The sequence below is a fragment of the Dromiciops gliroides genome, chromosome 4 (genome assembly GCF_019393635.1).
Source record: "Dromiciops gliroides isolate mDroGli1 chromosome 4, mDroGli1.pri, whole genome shotgun sequence".
Classification (NCBI taxonomy): Eukaryota; Metazoa; Chordata; class Mammalia; order Microbiotheria; family Microbiotheriidae; genus Dromiciops; species Dromiciops gliroides.
Genome location: NC_057864.1, coordinates 481,998,399 through 482,025,524, shown reverse-complemented (window position 1 = coordinate 482,025,524; position 27,126 = coordinate 481,998,399). Strand labels below are relative to the sequence as shown.

The 27,126-nt window shown below is 42.5% G+C and overlaps 1 protein-coding gene across 1 annotated transcript; it reads left to right on the top strand.

Annotated features, from left to right (window-relative positions):
* Positions 1–134: 134 nt before the first annotated feature.
* LOC122756218 (nmrA-like family domain-containing protein 1) lies at positions 135–24,053 on the top strand. The gene is made up of 5 exons (XM_044005399.1): positions 135–174; positions 2,658–2,896; positions 15,021–15,270; positions 17,182–17,372; positions 23,874–24,053. Exons 1-5 carry the CDS (start codon positions 135–137, stop codon positions 24,051–24,053), a joined length of 900 nt encoding a protein of 299 aa, XP_043861334.1.
* The last annotated feature ends 3,073 nt before the right edge of the window (positions 24,054–27,126 follow it).

The window sequence follows — 27,126 nt, the reverse complement described above, 5'->3', positions numbered from 1 at the left end:
CAAGATTAGGCGGGGCAGTTTGAGGTGCTGGCATGCACTGACATAAAAGGCAGGGCTCTCCAGTCTGGTGCAGAAGCTGGATAAGGGAAAACCTGCTCCCAGACTGTCCTTCTACTGGCACGAAGCTCAGGAACATGGCAAGCAAGAAAGTCATCGTTGTGTTTGGGGCAACAGGTAAAAAGAACTTCCTTTTTCTAACAGGAGGGGAAGGTTGTCTGAAGATTTTGTGCATGCTTCTGACTGTCCATACTTCCTTCCAATGTGGGCAGGCTTAGGTTGTCTATCATTGTATGACTGTAGGAGCATAGTATGTGGAAAGAACACAGGAGGCTCACACCTTGGTTCAAATCTTGTCCTCTACTACTTAATACCAGTACGACCTTGGGCAAGCCTCTTAACCTCTGCACCTCGGTTACTTCACATGTAAAATGGCCGGGGGTGGGGGGGGTGGGGGGGGATGTGATGTCCCTGTTCAACCTCGAGCTAGTCTTTAAGCCTTCTTGGTCCTGAGTTCCTCATCTATCAGCTGAGGGGGTTTGGACTCATCGATCTCTAAGTTCCCTTTCAGTTTTCTTTTTTCCCCCTTTTTTTTTGGTGGGGCAACGATGGTTAAGTGACTTGCCCAGGGTCACACAGCTAGTAAGTGTCAAGTGTTTGAGGTCAGATTTAAACTCAGGTCCTCCTGAATCCAGGGCCAGTGCTTTATCCACTGTGCCACCTAGCTGCCCTTTCCCTTTCAGTTTTCAATCTGTGATCCTTCTAAGGATCTTTAACAAAGAGAATCTTCTTGAATTTTTTGTATTGGCAGCAAGAATAGGAATTTAATTTGATTTAATTTCAGGAAATATTCTCTGAAAGAGTTCCCTGTTATATTTTCCCCCTTTGTTTATTATTTTTTGGGTCATGCCTTGGCTTTGGCAAACCTGAACTTTATTTAACAACGTAGGCTGTGTCTTCAGTTCTCTCCTTCCCTTCATTTTCTGAGGTGGAAGAGGGATAAGAAAATGCATATGTCGGGGTTTGGGGTGAGTGGGGAGACGTAGGAAATCTATCCTGACAAGAAGCTACAAGAGGTAGTGTGGGGTAGTGGATAGAGTACTGGATTTAGAGTCAGAAAGATCTGGGTTTCAATTTCACCTAAGATATTAAAGGTCTATCGGGAAAGTTACAAGCTTTCTAAGCCTCAGTTTCCTCATCTGTAAAATAGAAATGATAATAGTAGTGCCTTCCTGAAAAGATTGATCATAGATTTAGAGTAGAAAGGGAACTTCAAGTTTTGCACTTGAGGACATTGAGGTGAAGTGACTTGGCTGGGGTCACCTAGCTAATAAGTATCTGAGGCCAATTCAAACTTGGGTCTTCTTGACTCCTGGCCCAGCTGAATGCATTCCACAAATGATAGATAGACCCAGTGAGCTTGATTTTATCTCCTGGTAAAATTCTTGAGCCTAGTTTTAAAGGGATAGTCTGTGAGTGTTTGGCAAAGAAAATGGTGATCACTAAGAGCTAGCGATGTTGCTTCCATGGGTCCTGGAAGATGGCAGAAGCATCAACAACCCACAGCTTTTTGGACACTTTAGCTTGATTCCATTAAGTGAGATTTCAATTTTCAAGTCTCCAATTTAAATATAGATCCCTCTCCCCCAATACCCCTAGTCCCACAAGTCCTACCTCATCAATTAATACCTTGTGGCTTAGCATCTTACAGGGGTTAGTTATACTACCAGCATTTTCAATGTCAATAATTATTGTCAAAAATCAGCAATTGTAGCAAATTTTGGCTTGATTTGTTGTTTTGCTAATTGTTCTAGAAGTAAGAAAGTGGTGGAAAAGATGCCAACAAGGGAGATTAAAGTTAAAGTGTAGGGTGTATGCACTCCCCACCCCACCCAGCCTGGTTGTTAAATATTTCCCAACACACCCTGTATTGCTCCACAAATATTGCTGGGGCAAAGCGAGAGGGCAGTGGAAGACTCAGGGAATGAATTCATTACCAGACAGGGGATGATAGACTGTAGCTGCTAACAACATCAACACTACTGACACCACCACCACCACCACCACCACCACCATCACCATCACCACCACCATCACCAACAACAACTGGCATTTATATAGTGCTTTACATCTATTATTTCATTTGAGCCCCAAGATACCTCTGGGTACCCTGGCCCAAAGGAGGGCTAGAGCAGAATGAGGAGGGGGTGGGGGAAGGTTCCAGAGGAGGGGTAGGGCCCACAAAAGGAGAGCTCTATGCACCAAATAAGTTTGTTCTGCTCCATATTGTCAGTTGCTTCCTAGTAACCCTTTTTCTATAAGTGGGTGTGGGGTGGGGAGAGGTGGGATCACAATGCTCCAATCTACTCCCTTAGTAGCACTTGCATCATTAGCTATATTTTATAGATGACAAAACAGATGATCAGAAGAGTGGAATAATTTAACACAACTAGTAATTATTGGTACAAACACACTAATTGGAGGATTTCTGACCCTAAGCCAAGGGTTCTGAGAGCATCTCTTTCTGATCCCTCATACATACACACATACAACCTGCACACACATATACATGCACACACACATATATTTATACACATTTGTTCATTTGTTTGTTTATAAAGGTATTTATTCATTTTTTAATTTATTTTCCTCTTCACCAGGTTCTCAGGGTGGTTCTGTGGCCAGAGCCATTTTGGCAGGCAAAGACTTTTCAGTAAGAGCATTGACTCGGGATGTGAGCAGACCTGCCGCCCTGGCCCTACAAGACCTGGGAGCTGAGGTGGTGAAGTGTGACCTGAATGACCAAGAGGCCGTGAAGGAAGCATTGAAAGGCGCCTATGGAGCCTTCCTGGTGACCAACTTCTGGGATGACTTTAGTAAGGAGAAGGAAGTGCAGCAGGTAGGGAGCAGCTGTCACAGAAAGGGGTTCTAGAGACTGGGCAGCCTCTTTCCGGTGCTGAAGAAGTAGATGGCCTCATGTGCCAGGCAGAGCACAATCTACTCTTGTAAACTCTCAGGACTCCATGGCAACTTCACCTAATTCTTGTCTGGTGCCCAAAGTTGATGATTCTCCCTCTAATCAGAACAAGGAAGTATAAGTCAAGCAGATTTCTCCCCCTATAGAGTATACATGTGCACTGGTATCTTAAGAGGACAATGTCTGATTCCTGATTGGTTCCCAATGATTCTGGCTGCTCCTAAGATGGTTGGCTGGCTGGGACTCATGAGGACGGTCTTGTTATAAGACCCTCTCCTTTGTACTGGCCTGTAAGTGAGAGGGATAGAAAAGATCCCTTTTGCCTTTTTCTTGGATGGCAGAGTGTTAGCATATGGTATGGGAGAAGGGATTTCTCTTTTCTCCTCTATTCCACCAGGAGCATTGATGGGGACTTTCAGGTTAGTGCTTAGTGCTTAGTGTAGCCCAAGAGGAAAGTGTCTAAGAAGGGATTTCCTCAGCCGAAGAGATAGCAGTAATTGGGGCTCTGAGAGAGTTCTTACAAGAACACACGGTGAGGGGCAGCTAGGTGGCACAGTGGACAGAGTACTGGCCTTGGAGTCAGGAGGACCTGAGTTCAAATCTGGCCTCAGACACTTAACACTATGTGTGTGACCCTGGGCAAGTCACTTAACCCCAATTGCCTCATCAAAAAAAAAAAAAAAAGAACATAAGGTGGAGGCAGGCATGTACCTGCCTGCTTGGCCTGAGAAGGGAGCTAGTTCATGCTTGAACAACCCAATCTCCCACATAGAAGAGGAATCTCAAATCTTCTAGGCAGAATTGTCTCCTACCCAGAGAAGGAAGATTTCTTGGCACCACTAATCATGGGTGTTACCTCATGGGTGAGCCCAAGTTCAAGTGTTCAGAATATTAGTCTTTTAGAGAAGGGAGGATAATTGCTGGGCAGGCTTACCTCTGGGAAAAAAGAAGAATCAGCTTGTCCATGTGGCCTCTGTGGCTGGAGGATCAGTGAAAGGGGCTCATGATTTGGGGATTTAAGAGAAAAGGACCTTGCCACCTCCCTACCCCCCCATTATAGACAATGCAAGTCCAATGGGAAAGGGAGTTGCTGTCTAAAAGATCCAAAAAGTATTTCCCTTTTAGAAAAGTAACAGTTGTGATGATTACAAAAATTGAGAGATATAGTTTATGGGTAATTTCATCATTTTGCTAATAAGGCCAGCAGGTTATTGTTTGTCCTTTGTTCTCTAAGAGGACCATGGCATAGGAGAGGATTCAATATAAAACAATAAATTTCCATTTCAAGAAAAGCTATATAATAAATACTACTTACTATTTTCAAATCTGTCCAGCTTTTCTTTGCTTCCTTATTGGTTTTCTTTTATTCTCTGTTATGTACTTTTAAAAAAATTATAAAAGTATTTTATTATTTTCCAGTTACATGTAAAGATAGTTTTCTTTTTTACTTTTCTTTTTTTTGTAAAGATAGTTTTCAACATTTGTTTTTATAAGATTTCTAGTTTCAAATTTTTCTCCCCCCCTCCCCAAGACAGCAAGTAATCTGATATAAGTTATATATGTACAATAACATTAAATGTTTTTCTACATTAGTCAGCTATGTACTTTTTACTTTATTATTTCCTTCTCTCCTCTCTCCCCCCCAAAGAAGACTGCAATTAAGCATATATATTTATATATGTATATATTTCTATTTATACATACAAAAGCACATACACATATGCATAGATATCTTTACACACATATATATATATGTATACACACACACACATACATATAAATGTAAGACCATACTATGCTTATTTCCACTCATCTGTTTCTCTGAAGGTGGACAGCATCTTCACAAGTTCAACCTTTTCATGCCTTTCCAAGTCAACCAGCTCATTATCTCATACACCACAGCAATTATATCCTATCTGAGAGATTGGCCATGAAAGTGTTCCGCCCCCCCCCCCCAATTTTCTACATTCTTCCTATTCTTTTTTTTTTTTACTTAATAGTATTTATTTTTTCCAATTGCATGTAAAGATAGTTTTCAACATTCATTTTTGAAAGATTTTGAGTTCCAAATTTTTCTCCTTTCTTCCCTTCCCTCCCCCTCCCCAAGAGAGCAAGCAATCTGATATGGGTTATATATGCACAATCATGTTAAACATATTTCCACATTAGTCATGTTGTGAAAGAAGAATCAGAACAAAAGGGAAAAACCACAACAAAGAAAAAACATCCAGGGCCTCAGCAAGCATTAAATTAGTGCTTGAACTTGTCCTGTGTGTAAGATTCATTCATAAAGTATTTCATTCTTTCAGAATGATATGAATATAATTAGACAAAGGTAAAGAAGCTTGTGAAACAAAGATATAAATCTATTAAGTTGTGAGGTTAAAAGCCAGGAACCTCTTTTGTTTTTGTTTTAAAGAATAGGATTTCATTACAGACAGTTATGTCAGTAAAGAGTAGTAATTTATGACCTATATATCTTGTGTTACCTTAATGGGAAATGTGATTTTACTTAAATTTGTTATTTAATCTCGGATTAGACCCTATGTGTAGAGCATGCCCTGAAATATATGCAAACTAGTTGTCATCTTAAAGATGTTCGCATTGTTTAAAGGGATTCTGAGAGCAGTAGTCTGCATTTATGTCCATTTGAACATGGTTAATAACTGAACATGTTGGGGGAGAGAATAAGGAAGGGACTCTTAGAGAGGTGGGTCAGGTAAGGAATAGGAAGCAAGGTAGCAGGTAGAAGTAAAGCAGAGGAGTGAGGAGGGACAGGGTCAATAGGGTGAAAAGGATAGTGAGGAAAAATGGGAAAAAAGAAAATACAGAAGTAATTGTAGCTTAGAATGTGAATGGGGGGCAGCTAGGTGGTGCAGTGGATAAAGCACCAGCCCTGGATTCAGGAGGACCTGAGTTCAGGTGTGGCCTCAGACGCTTGACGCTTACTAGCTGTGTGACCATGGGCAAGTCACTTAATCTTCATTGCCCCGGGAAAAAAATGTGAATGGGGTGAATTTACCCATAAAACAGAAACTTATAGCAGAATAAAAATTTAAATTCAACACTATGTGGTTTCAAGAAATATTATAAAAATGAGAGAAACACCCAAAGATAAAATAAAGGGGAGTACTGGAATTTATTATGTAAAAAAAAACAGGGATAGTAATCAGGATCTCAGACAAAGTTAAAGTTAAAATAGATTTAATCAAAAGTGAAAAATAGGGAAACTACATTATGAGTCAGCAATAGTATTCAATATTGCTTTAGACCATTTAAAATAACTAGACGGTATAAGATATGTAGGCACATATCTGCCAAAAGAGACACAGAAACTATTCAGAGATAAATATAAAACACTTTTTTATACAAATAAACCCAGATCCAAATAATTGCAGTAATATTAATTGTTCATGGATAGGTAAAGCCAATATAATTTTTAAATGACAATTTTAACTAACTAATCTATGGACTCAAGGTCATCCCAATTAAATTATTAAAAATTAGTTAGAAAAAAATAACAAAGTTCATTTGGAAGAACAAAAGGTTGTAAACTTCAAAGAAACAAGGAGTAAAAGATGTAAAGGAAGTAGTTTTAGCAGTATCAGACCTTAAACTATAAAGGTGAGAGCATTGTTGAAGTGTAAAATGGATAATTTCAATTATTTTAAATTAATTTTTTTCTTATATAAATAAAACCTATGTACCTCAAAATAGAAGGAATGTGGCAAACAACTGGAATTCGAGGGGATCCCACAAAATATTTTTACAGATTTTTTTTTACTTAAACATTCCTTCTCAAAATGTTCTTTTTCTTTAAAAGCAGCTTTTTAAGAAAGAGAAAATTTATCCTAATGTTAAAAAGAATAGTCACTAAATTTTCATGAAGCAAATTACTTGGAAGCCTCTAAAATGATAGATATCACTTATTCAACCTTAAAGCAAAAAGAAATCTTTAAAGGTGGAATTTCTCAAAATTAAGTAAGTGAAAAATGTTTTTAAGTAACATACATAAATCCCAAAGTACTTTGATAAGATAAATTCCTAACTACTACAAAATTCCTACTTACCATCCCCCTCTCATCAAAAGATATTTGCAATGGGGAGCTGATTCAGTTTTTCTAAGACCCAAAAGAACATAGCCAATTAAATTAGTCTTATCCCAAAACAAAGTTTACCAGGACTTTAAAAATTTACTTAATGTCTTTTTCTTCCCTTTCTCTTTAAGTATATCACTAGAAATTAAAAAAAAAAATACATTCTGGAATTCTACATAGATAGTGAATGAAATAGTTGACTTAAACACCTAGAAAATGATTGGTACACATATCCCTCTCTAAACGTATTTTGTGTTCACCCCTTCAAGTAAAATTAATCTTTAAGAGTGGAGTTTGTTAAGACTAAGTTGCTTCAAGATGCATATAACATCCACAAGTGATAGAGAAATAACCTTATATGAAACTCACTCTACATTATAAGTAGGTTTGAAAATTTCACTCTCATTTTGTGCAATGATTCCCATTTTGTATGCTATTTACTCCCATTTGTATCCCATTATACAACACAGAAAAAGTCTTGTACAGGTTTGATAAGAATTTATAACTAGGGGGGCAGCTAGGTGGCACAGTGGATAAAGCACCAGCCCTGGATTCAGGAGTCCCTGAGTTCAAATCCAGCCTCAGACACTTGACACTTACTAGCTGTGTGACCCTGGGCAAGTCACTTAACTCCCATAGCCCTGAAAAAAAAAAGAATAAATAAAAAAAGATTTTATAACTAAATGGTCCTAAGAATATTTGTAGGCTTGAAAAGAATATTTTACAAGGTATTTTCTTTGTACAATTACCAATTTTCCCTTTTAAAATACTTATGTAATCACTTTATCACTTACTTAAAACAATAACTCCAAATAGCTTAGTTAACAATCTCATAATTTTTATAAGTAACAGCCAAATAATTTCAGGTGAACTTTTGTTTTGTTTTTTTGTTTGTTTGTTTGTTTGGGGTTTTTTGTGTGTTGTTTTTTTTTTTTTTTGTGAGGCAATGGGGGTTAAGCAACTTGCCCAGGGTCACACAGCTAGTGTCAAGTGTCTGAGGCCGGATTTGAACTCAGGAACTCCTGAATCCAGGGCCAGTGCTTTATCCACTGTGCCACCTAGCTGCCCCCTAACATTTTTTTTTTTTTTGGTGAGGCAACTGGGGTTAAGTGACTTGTCCAAGGTCACACAGCTAGTAAGTGTCAAGCCTCTGAGGCCGGATTTGAAACTCAGGTACTCCTGATTCCAGGGCCGGTGCTCTATCCACTGTGCCAACTAGCTGCCCCTGTGAACTTTTAATATATGGACAAAACTTCCAAGTTGTTAAATTAGAGTACTCTAGTATATTACCAACATATGGTCATCAGGGCTGATAGAATGACCTAATAGCTTCCTAACCCATTCATCATTAAAATTTTTTTTAACAGTACAATTCTTAATCTAATAACATCTAGATTATAAGAGAAATTGCTTTTCTAACAACATAGCTGATACAATTGTTTACCAAATTACACAATATAAGAAAATGTAGAAGTATAACAATACACTAAAAAATAACATGATATTGGAAAGTTGAAAGAAACCCAATTAGTTACCAATCAGGTGACCTTAACTTAGTTAATTGAATTCACTTCAAATTAATCTACACAGAAAATAATCTCATTATCACTGGCATTGTGTTATTGATCACATCTAAAAACCAAAATAAAGTCGTCAAGTATAAATCAATTACATCTAATTAAAGAAATAATAAAAACAATTAACATTCATGTAGTATTTTTCCTGTGCCAAGCACTTTACAATCATGTGATCCTTACAATAATCCTGGGAGGTGGTTTTTATTCTTCCCTTGCAGAACAGTAAACTGAGGCAAATGGAGCTTTTTTGCATGTCATACAGTTAATAAATTTCTTTGAGAGTAGCCAGAACCCCACTCTTGTGGGTTTTTTAAAAAAACAATAAACATTTTTGGGGGCAGCTAGGTGGTGCAGTGGATACAGCACTGGCTCTGGATTCAGGAGGACCTGAATTCAAATCCAGCCTCAGACACTTGACACTTACTAGCTGTGTGACTCTGGGCAAGTCACTTAACCCTCATTGCCCTGCAAAAAACAAAAACAAAAACAAAACGATAAACATTTTTATTTAAAGTTTTTAGTTCCAAATTCTATCCCTCTTTCCCCCTTTCCCCTTTCCCCTTCCGGAGGCAGTAAGCAGTCAGATATAGATTATACATGTACCATTATGTAAAACATCACCATATTAGTAATTTTGTATAAGAAAACTTAAAAGAAAAAATGAAAAAAAGTGAAAAATAGCATTCTTCAGTCTATGTTCAGTAGATATCAGTTGTGTCTTTGGAGGTGGAGTATGCGTTATCATTAGTCCTTGGGGATTATCTTGGATCATTGTATTGCTGAGAATAGTTAAGTCTTTCACATTTCTTCATCTACCTTCCATATTTTCACTCAAGCCTTTATTTCTTTTTCAGATTACCCCACTTTCCTTTACATTTAAACTATATCCCAACCTGCACATACTATTATTAAACCAACGTCATATAGCAACCCTACTTTCCAAAGCTATGGAGTTAATTTCAACCCATTCCCTTCCTTAATCTGCATGTCACAAAATTCAGATGTATTCTAGGAAATCAAAGAGCTCCAAATCTCTCATTCTCTCAGAGGAGATAAAAACCTGTACTGTCTGTTCCTAGTCCCAATATAGGAAGAAATTTGTAGGATAAGTCCTTTTAAAATATCCGTTAAATGTTTTTATTGATTACAAAAACTTTTAGGAGACATGAAATGGTTTATGTTCCTGTTGAAACACAGGAGTGGCATTCCCCAATTAATAAATTGTCAAAGGATATGAACAGGCAGTTTTCAGACAAAGAAATAAAAACTTTCTATAGTTATATGAAAAAATGCTCTAGATCACTAGTGATCAGAGAAATGCAAATTAAAACAACTCTGAGTTATCACCACACAACTATCAGAGTGGCAAATATAACAAAAAAGGAAAATACTGGATGTTGGAAAGCTGGGATGCTAATCCACTGTTGGTAGAGTTGTGAAAAGATCCAAGCCATTCTGGAGAGCGATTTGGAACTATGCCCAAAGGACTATAGAACTGTGCATACCCTTTGATCCAGCAATACCACTGCTAGGTTTATATCCCAAAGACATCCCAAAAAAGGAGAAAAAGACCTATTTGTACAAAGTTATTTATAGGGGCAGCTAGGTGGCACAGTGGATGGAGCACTGGCCCTGGAGTCAGGAGTACCTGGGTTCAAATCCGGCCTCAGACACTTAACACTTCCTAGCTGTGTGACCCTGGGCAAGTCACTTAACCCCAATTGCCTCACTAAAAAAAACCAAAAACCAAAACCAAATTATTTATAGCAGCTCTTTTTGTGGTGGCTTAGAATTGAAAATCAAAGAATGCCCATCAATTGGGGAATGACTAAACAAGCTGTGGTATATGATAGTGATGGAATTGTATTGTGCTATAAGAAATGACAAGCAGGATGACTTCAGAAAGGCCTGGAAAGACTTTTATGAACTGATGTATAGTGAAGTGATCAGAACCAGGAGAATGTTGCACACAGTGACAGCAATATTGTTTGATGAAGAACTGTGAATGATTTAACTAAACTCAGCAATACAATGATCCAAGAAAATCCCAAAGGACTAATGATAAAGCATACTATCCACCTCTAAAGAAAGAACTGATATTGATTGAACACAGACTGAAGCATTCTATTTTTCACTTTTTTTCCATTTTTTCTTTTATTCAAGTTTTCTTATACAAAATGAGTAATATGATAATGTTTTACATAATTGTACACATGTAAGCTATATTTGATTGTTTTCCACCTCAGGGAAGGGAAAAGAGAGGGAAGGAAAGAAGGATAAAATTTGGAATTCAAAACTTAAAAAAAATGTTTATTATTTTAAAAAAACACAAGAGTGGGGTTCTGGCTATTCCCAAACCCAATGAACAGATTACAAAGGGCTTGACTGCCTACTTAGCAGTTTTTCAAATCAAAAATCATACTCACACTCCTTTTTGTCCTGCTGCTTTTCACCTTTTAGAATCTGGAAAGAGTTAACACTTAGTAATTTACAAATCAAGAGCTATATTTCTCTCACACCTCTCACCAACTTACTTATAAAAATAGCTTTTACGATGTTAATATACATTTTAAAACAAATTACTGAAATCCTAAAGTGATTCTATGATATGAGAAGCTATGATATAAAATCCCTGATCAAAGTGTCTTCCAAGAGAAGTCTTTTTTTGGCGGTTTTAAACACATTGCCCTTGTCTCAGGTATATTGGGTGGGTGGGGGGCGGGGAAGATAGTTCTCTAGATTTAATTTAAACCTAATCTACAAACTAGCTTTGGGATCTAATTAAATCTGAATTTACCTAACTCTGGAGTAACAAAAAACTTGTCAGTCCTTGCTATCTTTGGGCTGGTTGACCTTGATCTTTATTAGTATAAAGCTGCTGCTAGAGCTTTCTCCTCATGAGAAGAAGTCCAAGGATTTCTCTCTTGGTTTCCCTTCCCCAGTCCCTAAATAAACTATTATCTTATTCTATTGGATTTGTTTGCAAGAGGGTGTAATTCTTTTCTATTTATTTATTTATTCTTCTTTTTTTTTTTTTGCAGGGCAATGAGGATTAAGTGACTTGCCCAGGGTCACACAGCTAGTAAGTGTTAAGTGTCTGAGGCCACATTTGAACTCATGTTCTCCTGAATCTAGGGCTGGTGCTTTATCCACTGCACCACCTAACTGCCCCGAGGGTGTAATTCTTTAAAGAGGAATTCCTAAGGACCCCAAACCACAACCCCAGCACCTACCCCCAAACCCCCTACCCTATTTCCCCATAATACTAGCTTAATTTCTATAAGTACAAATCTTGAAATCGAGGATTATAGCTTTAGAGATCCTCTCACAGAGTATTTACCCATGTTTACCCAGAAATGGTCAAAAATTAGAATGAGATGTTTTAGGTTGAACTATCAGAGACTTAGCCTCTATTTATCTAGAGCCCAGAAGGGTGAGCCTTGGCTTGAGTGAAGGATAGATCTCACTCTTTGAAACCCTATTCCTGCAAGAAATTTGGAATATATTACTAGTTTGGGGATCACTAGTAATTGGTTTCATAAGCTGAATATCCACAATACACCAAATTTCCCAGGTAGCCCCTTACTGTGTACACAGGTTCCTCCCCACCCCTTCTCTCCCTCCCTCTCCCTCTCCCTCTCCCACGTATAGCTTACTATAGAGGATCTTGTTCAAGTAGATGCATCTACCTGATAATTGTCTCCTTGTGAGAGTGAAAATGAGGAGAAAATGCTGCTGCCACACAAACAGTAAAAACAGAGACACATGTTTACCCAGAAATGGTCAAAAATTAGAATGAGATGTTTTAGGTTGAACTATCAGAGACTTAACCTCTATTCATCTAGAGCCCAGAAGGGTGAGCCTTAGCTTGAGGGAAGGATAGAAAATGGAGTAAAGGGGCAGCTAGGTGGCGCAGTGGATAGAACACCGGCCCTGGATTCAGGAGGACCTGAGCTCAAATCTGGCCTCAGACACTTAACACTTACTAGCTGTGTGACCGTGGACGAGTCACTTAACCCTAATTGCCTCAGCAAAAAAAAAAAAAAAAAAAAAAAAAAGGAGTAAAAAAAAAAACCCAACCTGATTTATACATAACAGAGGGGGAAATGACATCTTTGTTTTCACTGGCCTCTAAATGCAATGTAGAATTTCTTTCAACTATTTTAAACATGAATCTGAGTAGGGGCCCCTACACTTCGCCAGCCTTTCCAAGGGGCCAAAGGCACAAAAAAAGAAAACATCTGTTCTAGAGTCATTGATCTGGCATCTTAGTTACCTTGACTAGTTTTTTCAAAAGTCTTTAAGTAGCTAAAGGTTGCCCTGGTCTGGTAGAACCTGGGGCTCTCAGTGCTCTAAGATTACAAATTGCAGAGAAAGTGCCAGCTTGCCTAGAGGGAATTATCACCATCTTCATAGGTCCAATCCTTATATTTATTACAAGCAGTTTAAAGGAAGTTGAAACACAGATTACAAAAACAAAAAGAGCACTTGTGGATTGTACACATATAACCTAGATCAGATTGGTTGTTGTCGTGTGGAGGGGGGAGGAAAGGGAGGGAAGGAGAAAAATTTGGAACTCTAAATCTTATGAAAATGAATGTTGAAAACTGCATTTACATATAACTGGGAAAAAATAAAGAAATAGATTTTTTAAAAAAGGAAGTTGAAGAATGCATTCAATCAAGTTTGCGCATTTACTCTGAAGAAAAGCCCTCAGGTTTGCTCTAAGCCCATAGAAGGTAGGCAGCTGTCCTAGAAAAAGAGGGTTTGGGATTCCGATGCACCAGATCTGGAAGGGCCCTCAGAGGCCAACTAGTCCAACCTCTCCATTTTACAGACGAAGAAACCGAGGCCCATGGAAATGAAGGGAATTGCCTGAGGTGAAAGAGGGTACAAATATTTCCTTCTCTGCCATTTATAGTCAGAGAGAGTTGCCTACAGCCGGGCTTCTGAAACTTTTTCCACTCTTTAGCCAGAGAAATTTTTATGGGACTTCAGGGCATATAGGTATATAAAACACGTATGCATGCCCTTTTACTGTTGCCAAATTTTTCGGGATCCCCACATTCAGTTACACGACCCCATATGGTGTCGTGACCTACAGTTTAAGAAGCTAAAGCCTGAGCACTGGGAGGGTTAGTGATGAAAATCAGGGACACAACCAGGATGCATCAGAGGTGGGACTCGAACCCAGGGCTTCCTGGTTCTGAGGCCAGTTGGGCTGACACTCATAAACCTTAAAGTGCTACAGAAAGGTGGACTATGTTGTGAATGATGCTGTCATCCTTCAGTTAAACCCTTTTCTTTTCTTTTCTTTTTTGCGGGTCAATAAGGGTTGAGTGACTTGCCCAGGGTCACACAGCTAGTAAGTGTCAAGTGTCTGAGGCCAAATTTGAACTCGGGTTCTCCTGAATCCAGGGCTGGCGCTTTACCCATACGCCACCCAGCAGCTCCCCAGACTATTTCTGTTAGCACATTGCTGCACACAAAGTAAGTAATTAACAAATGCATGTCTCTCCTCCCTCTGCCCTCTTTCCCAAGCTTCTCTGCTAGAGGACAGTCCTGAGGTCTCTGAATTACTCATCTCTTTGAAGGTCGGGACTATATTTTATGGATCTTTATCTGCCTCCCCTCAAAAAGCCTAGCATGGGTCCCTGGGTGGAGTAGGTGAGGTCTCAATTAGTTCACAAAATGAATTCCCTGAACTACTTGAATGCATTAACATTCATAGTATCTGAAGTTATACTTATGTAAAATATGGTCATTGGTTCCTACCCAATGGAATGATGTGGGCGAATTAAAATAATTCATTTCATTACCATATTTGTTGACTCTTTTTTTCAGTTTTCTGCTCCTTCCTCACTTCTTTCAACTCTTCCTGTTGTGCTTCCCATGGTCCTGGCTGGGGCTTGGACTTGGCATTTCATTGGCCCAGGGAATGACTTGCAGGAGGAGCTCTCTCTACCAATGTAGATCAGCACCTGCTCCTAAATTTATAATCTTCTGGAGTTAACTGCCTGGTTCAATGAGAAGTGAATGGCTAAATCCAGACTCAGACACTTGACCCTTACTAGCTGTGTGACCCTGGGCAAGTCACTTAACCCTCATTGCCCCGAAAAAAAAAAAGAAGTGAATGGCCAGCCCAGGGTTGCCCAGCCCAGATTGTCTCCAAGGCTAGCTGTCTCCAATTGCCACATCGTTGTTGCCTTTACTTAGTTATTACTATTACTCTTTCTTATTTGGTGAGATTTCATGAGGATGACAGTAATAATCAAGGAACAGATATGAAAGCAATACCTTTGAAAAATGAAAAAAGAAATTGGAATAAAATAAATGAAAAACTCCTTTTATTTGTATATTTTTGGTTCACAGGGGAAAATAGTAGCGGATGCCAGCAAACAGCTGGGCTTGAAGCATGTGATATACAGTGGCTTGGAGAATGTCAAGAAGTTGACCAAAGGGAAACTGGAGGTGCTGCACTTCGATGGGAAAGGAGAAGTGGAAGAATACTTCTGGGCTCTCGGAGTGCCCATGACCAGCGTCAGGATAGCGGCCTACTTTGAAAACTTTTTAACCTTCTGGAAGCCCGTGAAGGCATCTGATGGCGACTACTACAACTTAAGTATGTTAGAAAATGGCTGCAGGAGTTAGCAGGGATCAACGCTTCATTCGTTCACTCAAATATTTCCTGAGAGGCAGTGGGATTGGTAGTGGATAGAGGGCTGAATTTGGACTCAGGAAGACTTGGTTTCAGATTCCACCTGTGACACTTGATCACTGTGTAATCTTGAGCAAGTCCGATCACTTCTCTAGCCTCAGTTTCTTTATCTATAAAATAGGAAGGAAAGAGTTGGGCTAGATGTCTTCTAGGGTCCCTTCCGGATCCTTTCTAGTCTGTGATCCCATGCAAGACCCTGGTGGAGTAAGAGAGGGAGGTGCAAAGATGAATGAGACTCTGGGGAGGCAACGTGAGGTGGTGGAAAGAGCCTTGGATTTGGGGTCTAACGACCTGGATTCGAATCCTGCCTCTGAGACTTAGTACCCATGTGAAGTTGGTAGGTCCCAACCTCCTGGGCCTTGCTTTCTTCATCTGTAAAATGGGGGAGTTGGATTTAAGGACCTCTGGATCCCTTTTCAGCTCTAGAGCTATGATCTTCTAAGTCACTCAAGCTCCCTGTGCTTCCATTTCCTCCTCCATAAAATGAGAGGGGTTGGCCTCTGAGGTCCCCTTCACATCTAGATCTGGGTTCCTAAGCGTCTGTGATTGGAAGCTGGTCTCAGCCTGAGGCCAGTCAAAGCACAAAGGAACTAGAACAAGGCATCCGCAACTTTGCTTAGTAAATATTTTTGAGTGAATGAATAAGTGAATGATCTGCCACAGTTTCTTGGGCTACCCAAGGCTTTGGGAACTTCCAGACTGCAGAGATTACAGGGCAGTCTCTGCTCAATCGAGCGATAAGAATTTTTTAAGTGTTCACAATAGCAATCGAACTACAATTGCTAATCTAGAAATGTACTGATTTCTAAATGCTCCTAAGCCAGCACCTATTAGGTCCCTTGTATCTGTGGGGCACCGTGCCAAGTCCTGTGGGTACAAAGACAAAAGCCTCACAACAAAAATCACTGCCTTTTAGGGGTTGGCACTCTAATGGAGGAGACGACAGGAACCACTTTGTGTCCCAAAGGTGGGCTTGGTCCCAGTGTTTGATGGACATCGCTCAAGGTTATGTGATGAGTTTCCCACCTCTGCTGTCAAAGCGGGGATGGGGGGCGGGGCACCAATGAGCAAGGCTGAAAGGAAGATTCCTGTTATGGGGGTTTCAAAGAAAGGCCTGCTTGGGGGAACTAGAGCTGAAAGGGACTCCAGAAGCCATCTGGTTCATCCCCCTCATTTTACATAGGAGGAAATTGAGGCCCAGGATGCTAGCAGGACTTGCCCAAGGTCATACAGATGGTAGCACACAGAGATAGAGATTTGAACCCAGGTCCTCCAGCTCCAGAGGCATTACTCTTTCTGCTTTACCACACTGCCTCCTAGAGGCCAGCTCTAGAGCACAGACAGTCTGTGGCCACAGAAGCTGGACCCAGAAAAGCCAGAGGTTTCTGTGGGGAATTTTCCCTTTTTGTGGGCTCTCCCTCCCCCATGTCTGGAATGCACCCCCTTTTCCCTCCACCTCTTAGACTCTCTAGTTCCTTTTAAAGCTTAGCTCAGGGGGCACTTCCTCTGGTTTCCCTTGGGTGCTCCTGCCCCCACAGACCATGCAATGACCTTGCACTTATTTTGTGCGTGTTGTCTCTCCCAATGGAGGGCAAGGTCCCAGGAGGCGGAGGCTTGCAGGCTTCTGTCCCTGCAGCCTTCTGGCTGAGAATAGCGATTAGCAAATGCTCCTTGATAGATGGTGATCTCCCACCTGCTTTAACCACTGATTGTGACTGTATCCAGCTCCTGCTGTATTTGAATGGCCAATGGATTCTGGGAGGAACCTGCTTGGGGAGGGACTGTTGTAACTGATTGTTCCTCACTGTTGGCCAGTGTTGCCTATGAATGACGTACCCATGGATGGCATCTCTGTTGCTGACGTTGGACCAGCGGTGGCCAGCATCTTCCGGTCCCCAGAGGAGTTCATGGGCAAGGCCGTGGGTCTCAGTGCAGAAGCCCTGACGGTTCAGCAATATGCGGACATCCTTTCCAAGGCCTTGGGTAAAGTGGTTAAAGACCCCAAGGTGAGGTTCAAGAGGACAGAAATGACAGTGATTGGGGAGTCCTTTTCTGATCCTGTAGGGGAGGCCCCTGCTTCTCTTGGGAATTCTGGGAAAATCCTTGTGCATTAGGAAAAGTCAGTCATTATCAGTTGGTGGTTGATAATGGGATTTCATAGCTAATGGGGAGGGATCCTTGCACTTCAAAAACTAATAATAGTGGGAGCAGCTAGGTGGCTCAGTGGGTAGAGCACCAGCCCTGGAGTCAGGAGGACCTGAGTTCAAAGCTGGCCTCAGACACCTGACGCTTACTAGCTGTGTGACCCTGGACAAGTCACTTAGCCCTCATTGCCCCACCAAAAAAAAAAAAAAAAAAAAAAGGAAAAAAATTAATAATAGCTAACGTGTCACAACTTAAGACTCACTTAGTTCTTTACATATGTGATCTCATTCATGCTTGACAATAATCCTGTGAGGCAGATGCTTATTGTATGTGGAAAATGAGGGAGGTTGAGTGGTTGAGTCAAGACCCATCCTTCATAACCTATTCCACCTCTCATCTTTCTTTACATCTTATAACCCCTCACCCCATGTACCCTTTGATCAGCCTCCCTGGCATCTTGGCTGTTCCATGAACAAGACCCTCCACCCCTCAGCTCCAGGCATTTTATCCCACTGTCCCCCATGCCTGGGATGTTCTTCCTTGTCATTTCTACCTACTAGCTTCCTTTAAGTCTCAACTAAAGTCCCATCTTCTGTAGGAAGCCTACCCCAAGCTCTCTTAATTCTTTTTGTTGTTGTTGTTGTTGTTTTTTTGGTGAAGCAATTGGGGTTAAATGACTTGCCCAGGGTCACACAGCTAGTAAGTGTCAAATGTCTGAGGCCGGATTTGAACTCAGGTACTCCTGACTCCAGGGCTGGTGCTCTACCCACTGAGCCACCTAGCTGCCCCAAGCTCTCTTAATTCTGGTGCCTTCTCTTTATTTGTCCTGTACATAGCTTGTTTGTATATATTTGTTTGCTCATTGTCTCCCCTATTAGATTGTGAGCTCCTGGAGGGAAGGAATGATTTTTTAACCTTTCTTTGTATTCCCAGACAGAGCTTAGCATAGTGCCTGGAACAGGTGGGCATTTAATCACATCTTTTTCATTTATTCAATCATTCACTCATCATTTATACATTCACTCATGCATTTTTGCATTCCTTTCATTCATGCATTCCTTCCTTTACCCACTCCATTCATTTATTTATTCATTGGCTCATGCTTTTATGCGTTTATGCATTTATGCATTGATGAATGTATGCATTCATTCATTCATTCATTCATTGCAGACCTGGGAGGCAGCAAACTATGTGGGAGCTAGCATGTTCTGAAGGAGTAGCCCAGTTTAGCTACAATATAGAAAGAAAGTAGTGGGTTATAAGCCTAGATTGGTTGGGTGGAACCAGAGTGCTAAGGACCAGAGTGTGTTATTTTCTTGTAGGGCCAATAGGAAGCTTCAGTCCTTTGGCTCCATCATGAGAAGATGGAACTCATGGGGAAAGCCCCTGATGCTGGGAAAGATTGATGTCAAAGGGAGAATGAGATAGATGGACAGTGTCATGGAAGCAATGAACATGAGTCTGGGCAGACTTTGGGGTAGTGGAGGACAGAAGGGCCTGGTGTGCTACTGTCTGTGGGGTTACAAGGAGTTGGTCATGACTGCACAACTAGGCAGCCTTGGGGCTTTTTGAGTGGAGGGGTCCCAGGCTGAAATTACCCGATAGAGACGTTTGTGATGACCATGGCCTGTGGGGCTGGATTTCCATCATCTACAAAGTCCCTTCCAGTTCTATACTCCCATAAAGACCCCAAGGGCTGAATTGTCAGTTTTTCTTTGTTTCAAACAATGAACATTAACATTAGTTTTTAAAGGGCTTGAGAGACTGGATCTGGCCACATGGTGGCGCCCCAACCCCAGCAGTAAGCCAGCCTCTGGTCTGCCATTTAATGCTCTTTATGATGTGTGAGCTGGTCTATTGGCCTACAAATGGAGCTGTGCTGCCTTTTAGGTATTTCGGCTCTGGCTGAGCCCTTCTGGAAGACCAGCCTTGCCTCAGCAGAGACCTGGGGGCAGCTAGGCATGGACAGGTGAGGCAAGGAGCACAGTTTTCACTTCCTTAAGGCGCATGTTATCTCCATATTGCATCTGAAGGACTTAAAGCCTAGGGAAGGCCAATGGTCACAGAGACAGCAAATGGGGAAAGCCAGGATGACACAGCTGTGAGAACTAAGGTTTTGGGTTCAAATCCCTGAGTTCAAATCCCTCTTCTGCCACTTACCTGGGAGGCCTAGGGAAAGTAATGTCCCCTTTTGGGGCCTCAGTTTATTCCTCTGTGAAACAAGGGGGCTGGACTAGAGAGCCGGGCCGGCGGGCCGGGCCGGCCCGCCCCCGGGCTCCCCGAGCCCGGCCGCGACGCCCGCCGCAGCTGGGGCGATCCACGGGAAGGGCCCGGCTCGCGTCCAGAGTCGCCGCCGCCGCCGACCCCCGGGGCCCGGCCACCCGCCGAGCCCGGACCCCCGGGGCCCCGACCGGCCCCCCCGCGCGGCGGACCCGACCCCGCGACCCGGAACCCCCCGGCGCCGTTCCCCCCCGCCATCTTTTGGGGCAGCTGGGGGGCACAGTAGATAGAATGCAGAGTCAGGAAGACTCATCTTTCTGAGTTCAAATCTGGCCTCAGACACTGACTCTGGGCAAGTCATTCTACCCTGTTTGCCTCAGTTTCCTCATCTGTAAAATAAGCTGGAGAAGGAAACTGCAAACTGCTCCGGTATCTTTGCCAAGAAAACCCCAAATAGGGTCATGAAGAGTCAGACCCATCTGAACAACAACAGAGATCTCTTCCGCCTCTGGGTTTATGAGCCTATGAGACATCTCTGGGCCTTAGTTTCCTCTTTTCTAGAATGAGGGAGTTGAACTAGGTCTCTAACGTCCCCATGACTCAAGTTGTCAGATCCCAATGTTCTATATCATTTAACTTTCTGGGCCATAAAATGGGGGAAGGGTAGACTACAGCCTTTGAGGTCACTTCCAGGTTGAGAGCTGGGATCTTGGGATAATCCTTAGGTATTAAAGTGAAATTCAAACCCAGGTCTCCTGCCAAAGGAATATTCTTCCCTCTCTGTAACATTGCCTCTTCTGGGCACAAGCCTATAAAGAGAATCTTACATTTTCATGTGAATGTTTACCCATGGACAGAGCTCCATATGACCAGCTACTCCAGGAGGTGGATCAGTCTCCCTTGCCAAAACCAGAGCTACCCTCTAATCTTTTGCCTCCCGGGACCCTGCTCTTCCTTCCATCCTCCAGGGTTTTCTAGCAGCCTAAGTCTTCAACCCACAGCTCTCATTTCTTGCCCTACCCAGCTGTCCTTTCCCTGAAGGATCAATTTCCCATCCTCTTTTCTCTTTAGTCTTTATATATTGTCAATAGATGGAGGGACTGTACCTCCCTAGGGCCTCTTCACTCCCTAGTACTGGGCACCCAGAAACCCCTCAAGCCATTGGCTAATTTGGTTGTGATCTGGAGAGGAGACCAATAGAAGCAGATTTTCATCATCTATAAGCAGCTGGAGCCACTGCCAAATCTGATTGTTCAGGATAGGCAGATCAGTGGTATTTGAACCCTTTCCCAGACTTTTTTGCATCACAGAACGATTATTTGCTTTATAAAAGAATTCAGAGGAGCAGAAAGCTCTAGATGTAGAAAGGGCTTTCAAAGGCCACCTAGTGTAAGCCCCTTGTTTTCCAGATGGGGAGGAGGTTTTATTAGATGACTTCTAAGGCTCCTGGCTTTAGCTCTGGGGTCCTCAATGAAACCAACAATGAATGGAGGACGTCAGAGACTAGGGAGTCATTGGTGACCTAAGGGAAAGAGAGCAGTTCACATGAAGTGGTAGCAGCAGAGGCTGGATGACAAGGGGGTGATGAGGAGGTGGGGGCCACTTTTGCCAGAAGTTTATCAGTCAAGAAGGAGGGAGAGATGGGATAGGAGCTGGAAGAGATAGAAAGGCAGAAGGACTGGCAAGCTCACCTGAGCACATTTGCGGCTCGATGGGAAGGAGCCAGTAGAGAGGGAAGAACTGAAGATGCACGAGGAAGAAGGGATGGATTATGGGAAAGATTCTAGAGGAAGCAGGAGGGAGGAGAAGGAGCAGGGGCCTAGGCAGAGAGATTAAAGCTACTCCCAAAGAGGAGTAGTTATAGCTTCCATTGTGTGCTATCTCCCTCATTACAATGTAATCTCTTTGAGGGTAGGACAGTCTAGTTGGCTTGTTATTGTATCCTTCATACTAAGGGAAGTGCCTTACATATATGGTTAAGTGCTTAGTAAATGTTTCTCTCTCTCTCCTCCTTCCCTCCTTTCTCTCTTTCTATCTGTCTTTCTTGTAAATAGCATTTTATTTTTCCCAATTACACATAAAGACCGTTTTTATAAGATTTTGAGTTCCAAATTTTTCTCCCTCCCCTCCTCCCTCCAAAAGATGGCAAACCATCTAGGTTATACATGTGCAATCATGTTAAACATTCTCCTTTTCTTCTTTCTCTCTCCTTCCTTTCTCCCTGTCTCTTTCTGTCTCTCCTTCCCATCTCTCTCCAATTTTCTTCTTCCTTTCTCTCTCTCTCTGTTGCTTTTTGCCTCAGTTTCTGTCTCTCTTTGTCTCTGCCTGTCTGTCTCTCCTCTATCTTTCTAACCTATTATTTCCATGGCTAGAGAGAAAGAGGAGAGAGACCGATTGTGTTGAGAAGAGGGGTAGGGAGGATGTTCCAGGGAAAAGGAATAGAGTTACCACTGGCACAGAAGCTCATTGATCTGGAACTGGGAGGAACCTTAGAGGCTGCTGGCTCTAATCTCCTCATTTTGAAGATGGGGAAACTGAGGCCCACAGAGATGAGGTGATTTGTTCAAACTCACACAGGCAATAATGTCAGAGGCAACATCTGTTTAAATGTGGGTCCTCAGACTCCAGAGCCAGTGCCGTGATGTCAGGGGCAGAGTAGCCCAGTCTGCAGGGTAGAAGGGAGCAACATGAGATAAGGCTAGGAAAGATTGTGGAGGGGAAAGAATTTGGAGCTTTACTCAGTGGATAATAGGAAGCTATCACAGGGTTTTGAGCAGAGGAATGACGTGACTAGATCTATGTAAAAGGACAATTAGTCTGGTAGCAGAGTAAAGAGTGGATTGGAAGAAGGAGAGAGGAAGCTATGGCAGGAACCAGATGAATAGTACTAGGGAACTCTACTGAGGCAGGTAAGGCAAGGGACACATGATGGGGATATAATGGAGGGACAGCCAAGAGTGACTAGTACCATGTGAGCACAGAGGGAGCACTGTCAAAAATAATAAGGTTTTGAAAATGGGAGTTTGGATGAAGGAATGGTAGCTCTCAAGACAGACAGGGAAATCAAAGGGAGGCTCAGGTATGGGAAGACATAAAATAATGGGGTCAGTTTTCAACCTGTGGAGCTCAAGCACTGGTAGGAAATCCAGGTGGTGATAAGTGTGTGTGTGGGGGTGAGTGTTGGTAGTAGTAGTGAAGATGACAGCAGAGCTCAAGAGAGAGGTCAGGGCTGGAGATAAAGGTCTGTGTCTGCCTGGCAGAGCTGCTAGTTGAACTGTGATAATGAGATTGGATTGCAATACAATGGTCCAAGATAGTTCCAAAGGAGTCATGATGGAAAATGCTTTCCAAATCCAGAAAAAAAAAAAGGAACTGTGGAATATGGATAAAGATTGAACCATACTATTTCTTTTGTTTTTGATGCTGTTTTTCTTTTTTGAGATTTTTCCTTTTTGCTCTGATTCTTCTCTTATAACATGACTAATGCAGAAATATGTTTAATGTTATTGTACATATCTAACCTATATCGGATTACGTGCTATCTTCGGGAGGGGGGAGAGAGGAGAGGGAGGGAGAAAAATTTGAAACTAGAAATCTTATAAAAACGAATGCTGAAAATTATCTCTACATGTAACTGAAAAATAACAAAATACTTTTATAATTAAAAAAAGAGATTGGAATGGATTGTTAAGGGAAGAGAGGAGAGAGAGAGAGAGAGAGAGAGAGAGAGAGAGAGAGAGAGAGAGAAGATGCCCCAGAGAGTCTTCAAGGGGATGCTGGGTGACTTTTTGTCTGCTTGTCTATAGAGGGAATTCTTGCTTTGGGTAGGAGCTAGGCCAGATGACCTCTGAGGTCCCCTTCCATAGCTGAGATTCAGGTGAGGGTTTGACTTGACAACAATCCTGTGTGTGAATCTTTAATTGACACATTCTTTGGAACTTGGCCCAAAATGGTTTCCCCCCTGCTTTTTTTTTTTGGTAGGGCAATGAAGGTTAAGTGACCCTGGGTGAGTCACTTAACCTTCATTTCCCCACCAAAAAAAACCCCAACACCCTCCCCCCAAAAAGAATATGTATCCTAAATTTAACATGATAGTAGGGCAATAACATTTCCTGCTTTGTTCTCTCTCTTTTCCTTCAAAGATCACCCCAGAAGCTTATGAGAAGCTGGGATTCCCTGGAGCAAAGGAATTGGCTGACATGATGCGTTTCTATCACATGAAGCCGGACAGAGATGTGAAGCTCACACACAAGCTTAACCCCAACGTCAAGAGCTTCTCCCAGTTTATCTCGGAGAACAAAGAGGCCTTAAAGGACCTATAGGAAGCATTCAAGCTCATCGGTCAGGCCAGTGGTTTCACAGCTTCCTCCGTGAAAACAAAGCTACTCTGTGCGGTGTCATGACAGGATGGTCAGAGTGCTGCATTTGCATGGAGGAATCTGTGACCTCTGCGACCATAGGCAATTAGTTGACCTCTCTGGGCCTCTGTTTCCCCATCTTTAAAACAAGGGGGGGGCAGCTAGGTGGCGCAGTGGATAAAGCACCGGCCCTGAATTCAGAAGGACCTGAGTTCAAATCCAGCCTCAGACACTTGACACTTCCTAGCTGTGTGACCCTGGGCAAGTCACTTAACCCCCATTGCCCCGCCAAGCCCCCCCCCCCAAAAAAAAACCAAAACCAAACAAGGGGGTTGGTCCTTTCCAGCTCTAGATCTTCCTATGATTCTTACTTAGGTAGGATGGGCAAAACTTTGAACCAGCTCAAACCAATCCAGTGGGAAGTAATTTCTCTACATTATAAAAAGGTTCCTGGAAGCCTTCTCACCAACGGAGAATAGTGGTATAGTCTCCACATATTGACACAATTCACCCAGGGGCAGCAGGGCATGATGGCTAGATAAAGAGCTCGATTTGTCATTAGGGGATCATAGCTATAGACCTGGAAAGAGACTTAAAAGTCATCTAGCCTGAGGAAATGACTAGCCCAAGGTCATACAGATAAATAGCAGAGCTGGGACCTGAGCCCAGGTCTGACTCCAAACTGGGCACTTTCCACCGTGCCATGTCAGGAGGCTCAGTTCAAATTCTGCCCCTGAGGTCCCAAGTGGCTTGACCTTTTTGGGCTTTAGTTTGCTCTTCTCTAAAATGGGAGTGATCATACTGGTAGTTCTTCACAGGGCTGCTGGAGGCTTGGATGAGATTCATGTCTATAAAGTTTTTTGCAAACATTAAAATGTTTTACAAACATCAAAGTTCATATTATCCGTTATTAGTTCTCCTCCCACTCCTTCCTCTTCTTCTTCTTCCTTCTCTTCCTCCTCCTCCTTCCTTCTCCTCTTCCTCTTCTTTTTCCTTTTGCTTCTATTTCTCCTCCTCCTCCTCCTTCCTCCTCCCTTTCCTTTTCTTTCTCCACTCTTCTTTTCTCTTCCTCCTTGTCCTCCTCCTCTTCCTTCTTAGCCCGGGCTTCTGATCGCTTTTCCAACCTTGGAGGTCATCTGATCTTGATTTTGGAAAAGAAAAAGTATGTTATGTTGGCAAAATGTCTCCATGTCCTTCCTAGCAATACTCTGCCCTCCCAGAAAAGGCCTGCTAATTAACCGATTAATCTGTCCATCCATCCATTCAACAAATATTCTACAAGCATGGTTCTTGGACCACGGTAAGTGCTTATGAAAGGGTTTCTCATTCATTTATTAAACACCTACACTGTACTGGATAGTCAGAAGATGTCAAGACAACTGGCCTGGAGCAGATGCTTCTCCAGCCTTGTGGGTATAGATTCAAGTCTTCCTAATCCTGTATCTCCCTGAAGGTGGTTCTTTCCTTAACACTTGTGACATTGCTATGTATAAACACTTGGGAGAGTTGTTTTCAAGGACGCACCTAAAAATCCTTCTCTGTCTGTTTCCTGATGCTGAGATCTTGGAAGGAACACTGGCATGAGAGTCCGGAGACCTTATTCTGGTCCTGGCTCTGCTTCTTCCGAGCTGTCTAATATTTGGTGTGTTCTTTCTCTTTTCTGAGCCTCAGTTTTCCAATTTATTAAATGGAAATAATAATGTCACCATGACTTGATTGTTGTGAGCATCACATTTGAAAATGGATGTGAGTCCTTTTGTTCATGGGGCTCCTGCGCTTATAATAGTCACATCAGGGGCAGCCAGGTGGCACAGTGGATAGAGCACCGGTCCTGGAGTCAGGAGTACCTGAGTTCAAATCCAGCCTCAGACACTTAACACTTACTAGCTGTGTGACCCTGGGCAAGTCACTTAACCCCAATTGCCTCACTAAAAAAAAAAAAAAAGTCACATCTTACTGGGCTGTCCCTGAATCTTCTTTGCTCCAGATTTAAAGCCTCACTTGTGCCCCCACCCCACCCAATCCTACCCCATTTCTTCTACCTGTTCCCTTGACAGGGTCAGAGGTGTGCCTAGCTTCAGTCCTCCGGTCTGTCTGTCTGCTGGGCACACCTACTTACCTGCCCTTCCAGCCTCCCTCTCCATCCTTACCTGGATGAATTTCATCACTCTCTCTGCCGTGGCTCTCTGCTGCCCTCTGCTGTCATTGGTGGAATCCACAGTGCCACAACTTGGCTTTCCCTTGCCAATACAATGAGGTGCAGAATACTGGGGCTGGAATCCTCCTCAAAAGCTGATGCTGGGGCAGCTAGGTGGCGCAGTGGATAGAACACCGGCCCTGCATTCAGGAGGACCTGAGTTCAAACTTGGCCTCAGACACTTGACACTTACTAGCTGTGTGACCCTGGGCAAGTCACTTAACCCTCATTGCCCCTCCCCCCCAAAAGAAAAAAGCTAATGCTGACACCCAGAATGTGCACCCTGGTACCACCCAAAGGGGAAAAGGAGAAAGGGCTCTCCTGTACACAGCCAACGAGTCTCCCGTTGCCCTTTGTCCCTGCTGGGCGAAGGGTTGTCAGAATCCCAGGCCCCTTTCCATTACCTTTGGACTGCCCAGCATGGGTATTTCTGGGGAGTGGTTAGCCCTTCTTAGGGGCCTGAACAACTTCCTGGAGCCTGGCTCCAAACCCGGAAGGAAGACATATTCTTCTGTCTGATTGGATTCCTAACTGGGCTCCCAGAGCTAAAGCCAAAGGGATCTCAAAGGTCATTTGGTCCGACTCATTGATTTTACACAAGAGGAAACTGAGCCCCTGGGAGGTTAAGTGACTTGGGATCGTTGACTCACAGACTGAGGGGGAAGGAACCTCAGAGGCCATTTTGGTGGCTAAGAGGATTTGGAGTCAGCGAGGCCCAAATTCGAATCCTGCCTCAGATACTTACCAACTGTGCCTCTCTGGGCAAGTCACTCATTTGGGGATGGAGATAACAATATAATAACAGCACCTACCTCCCAGGGTTGTTGTGGGGATCAAATG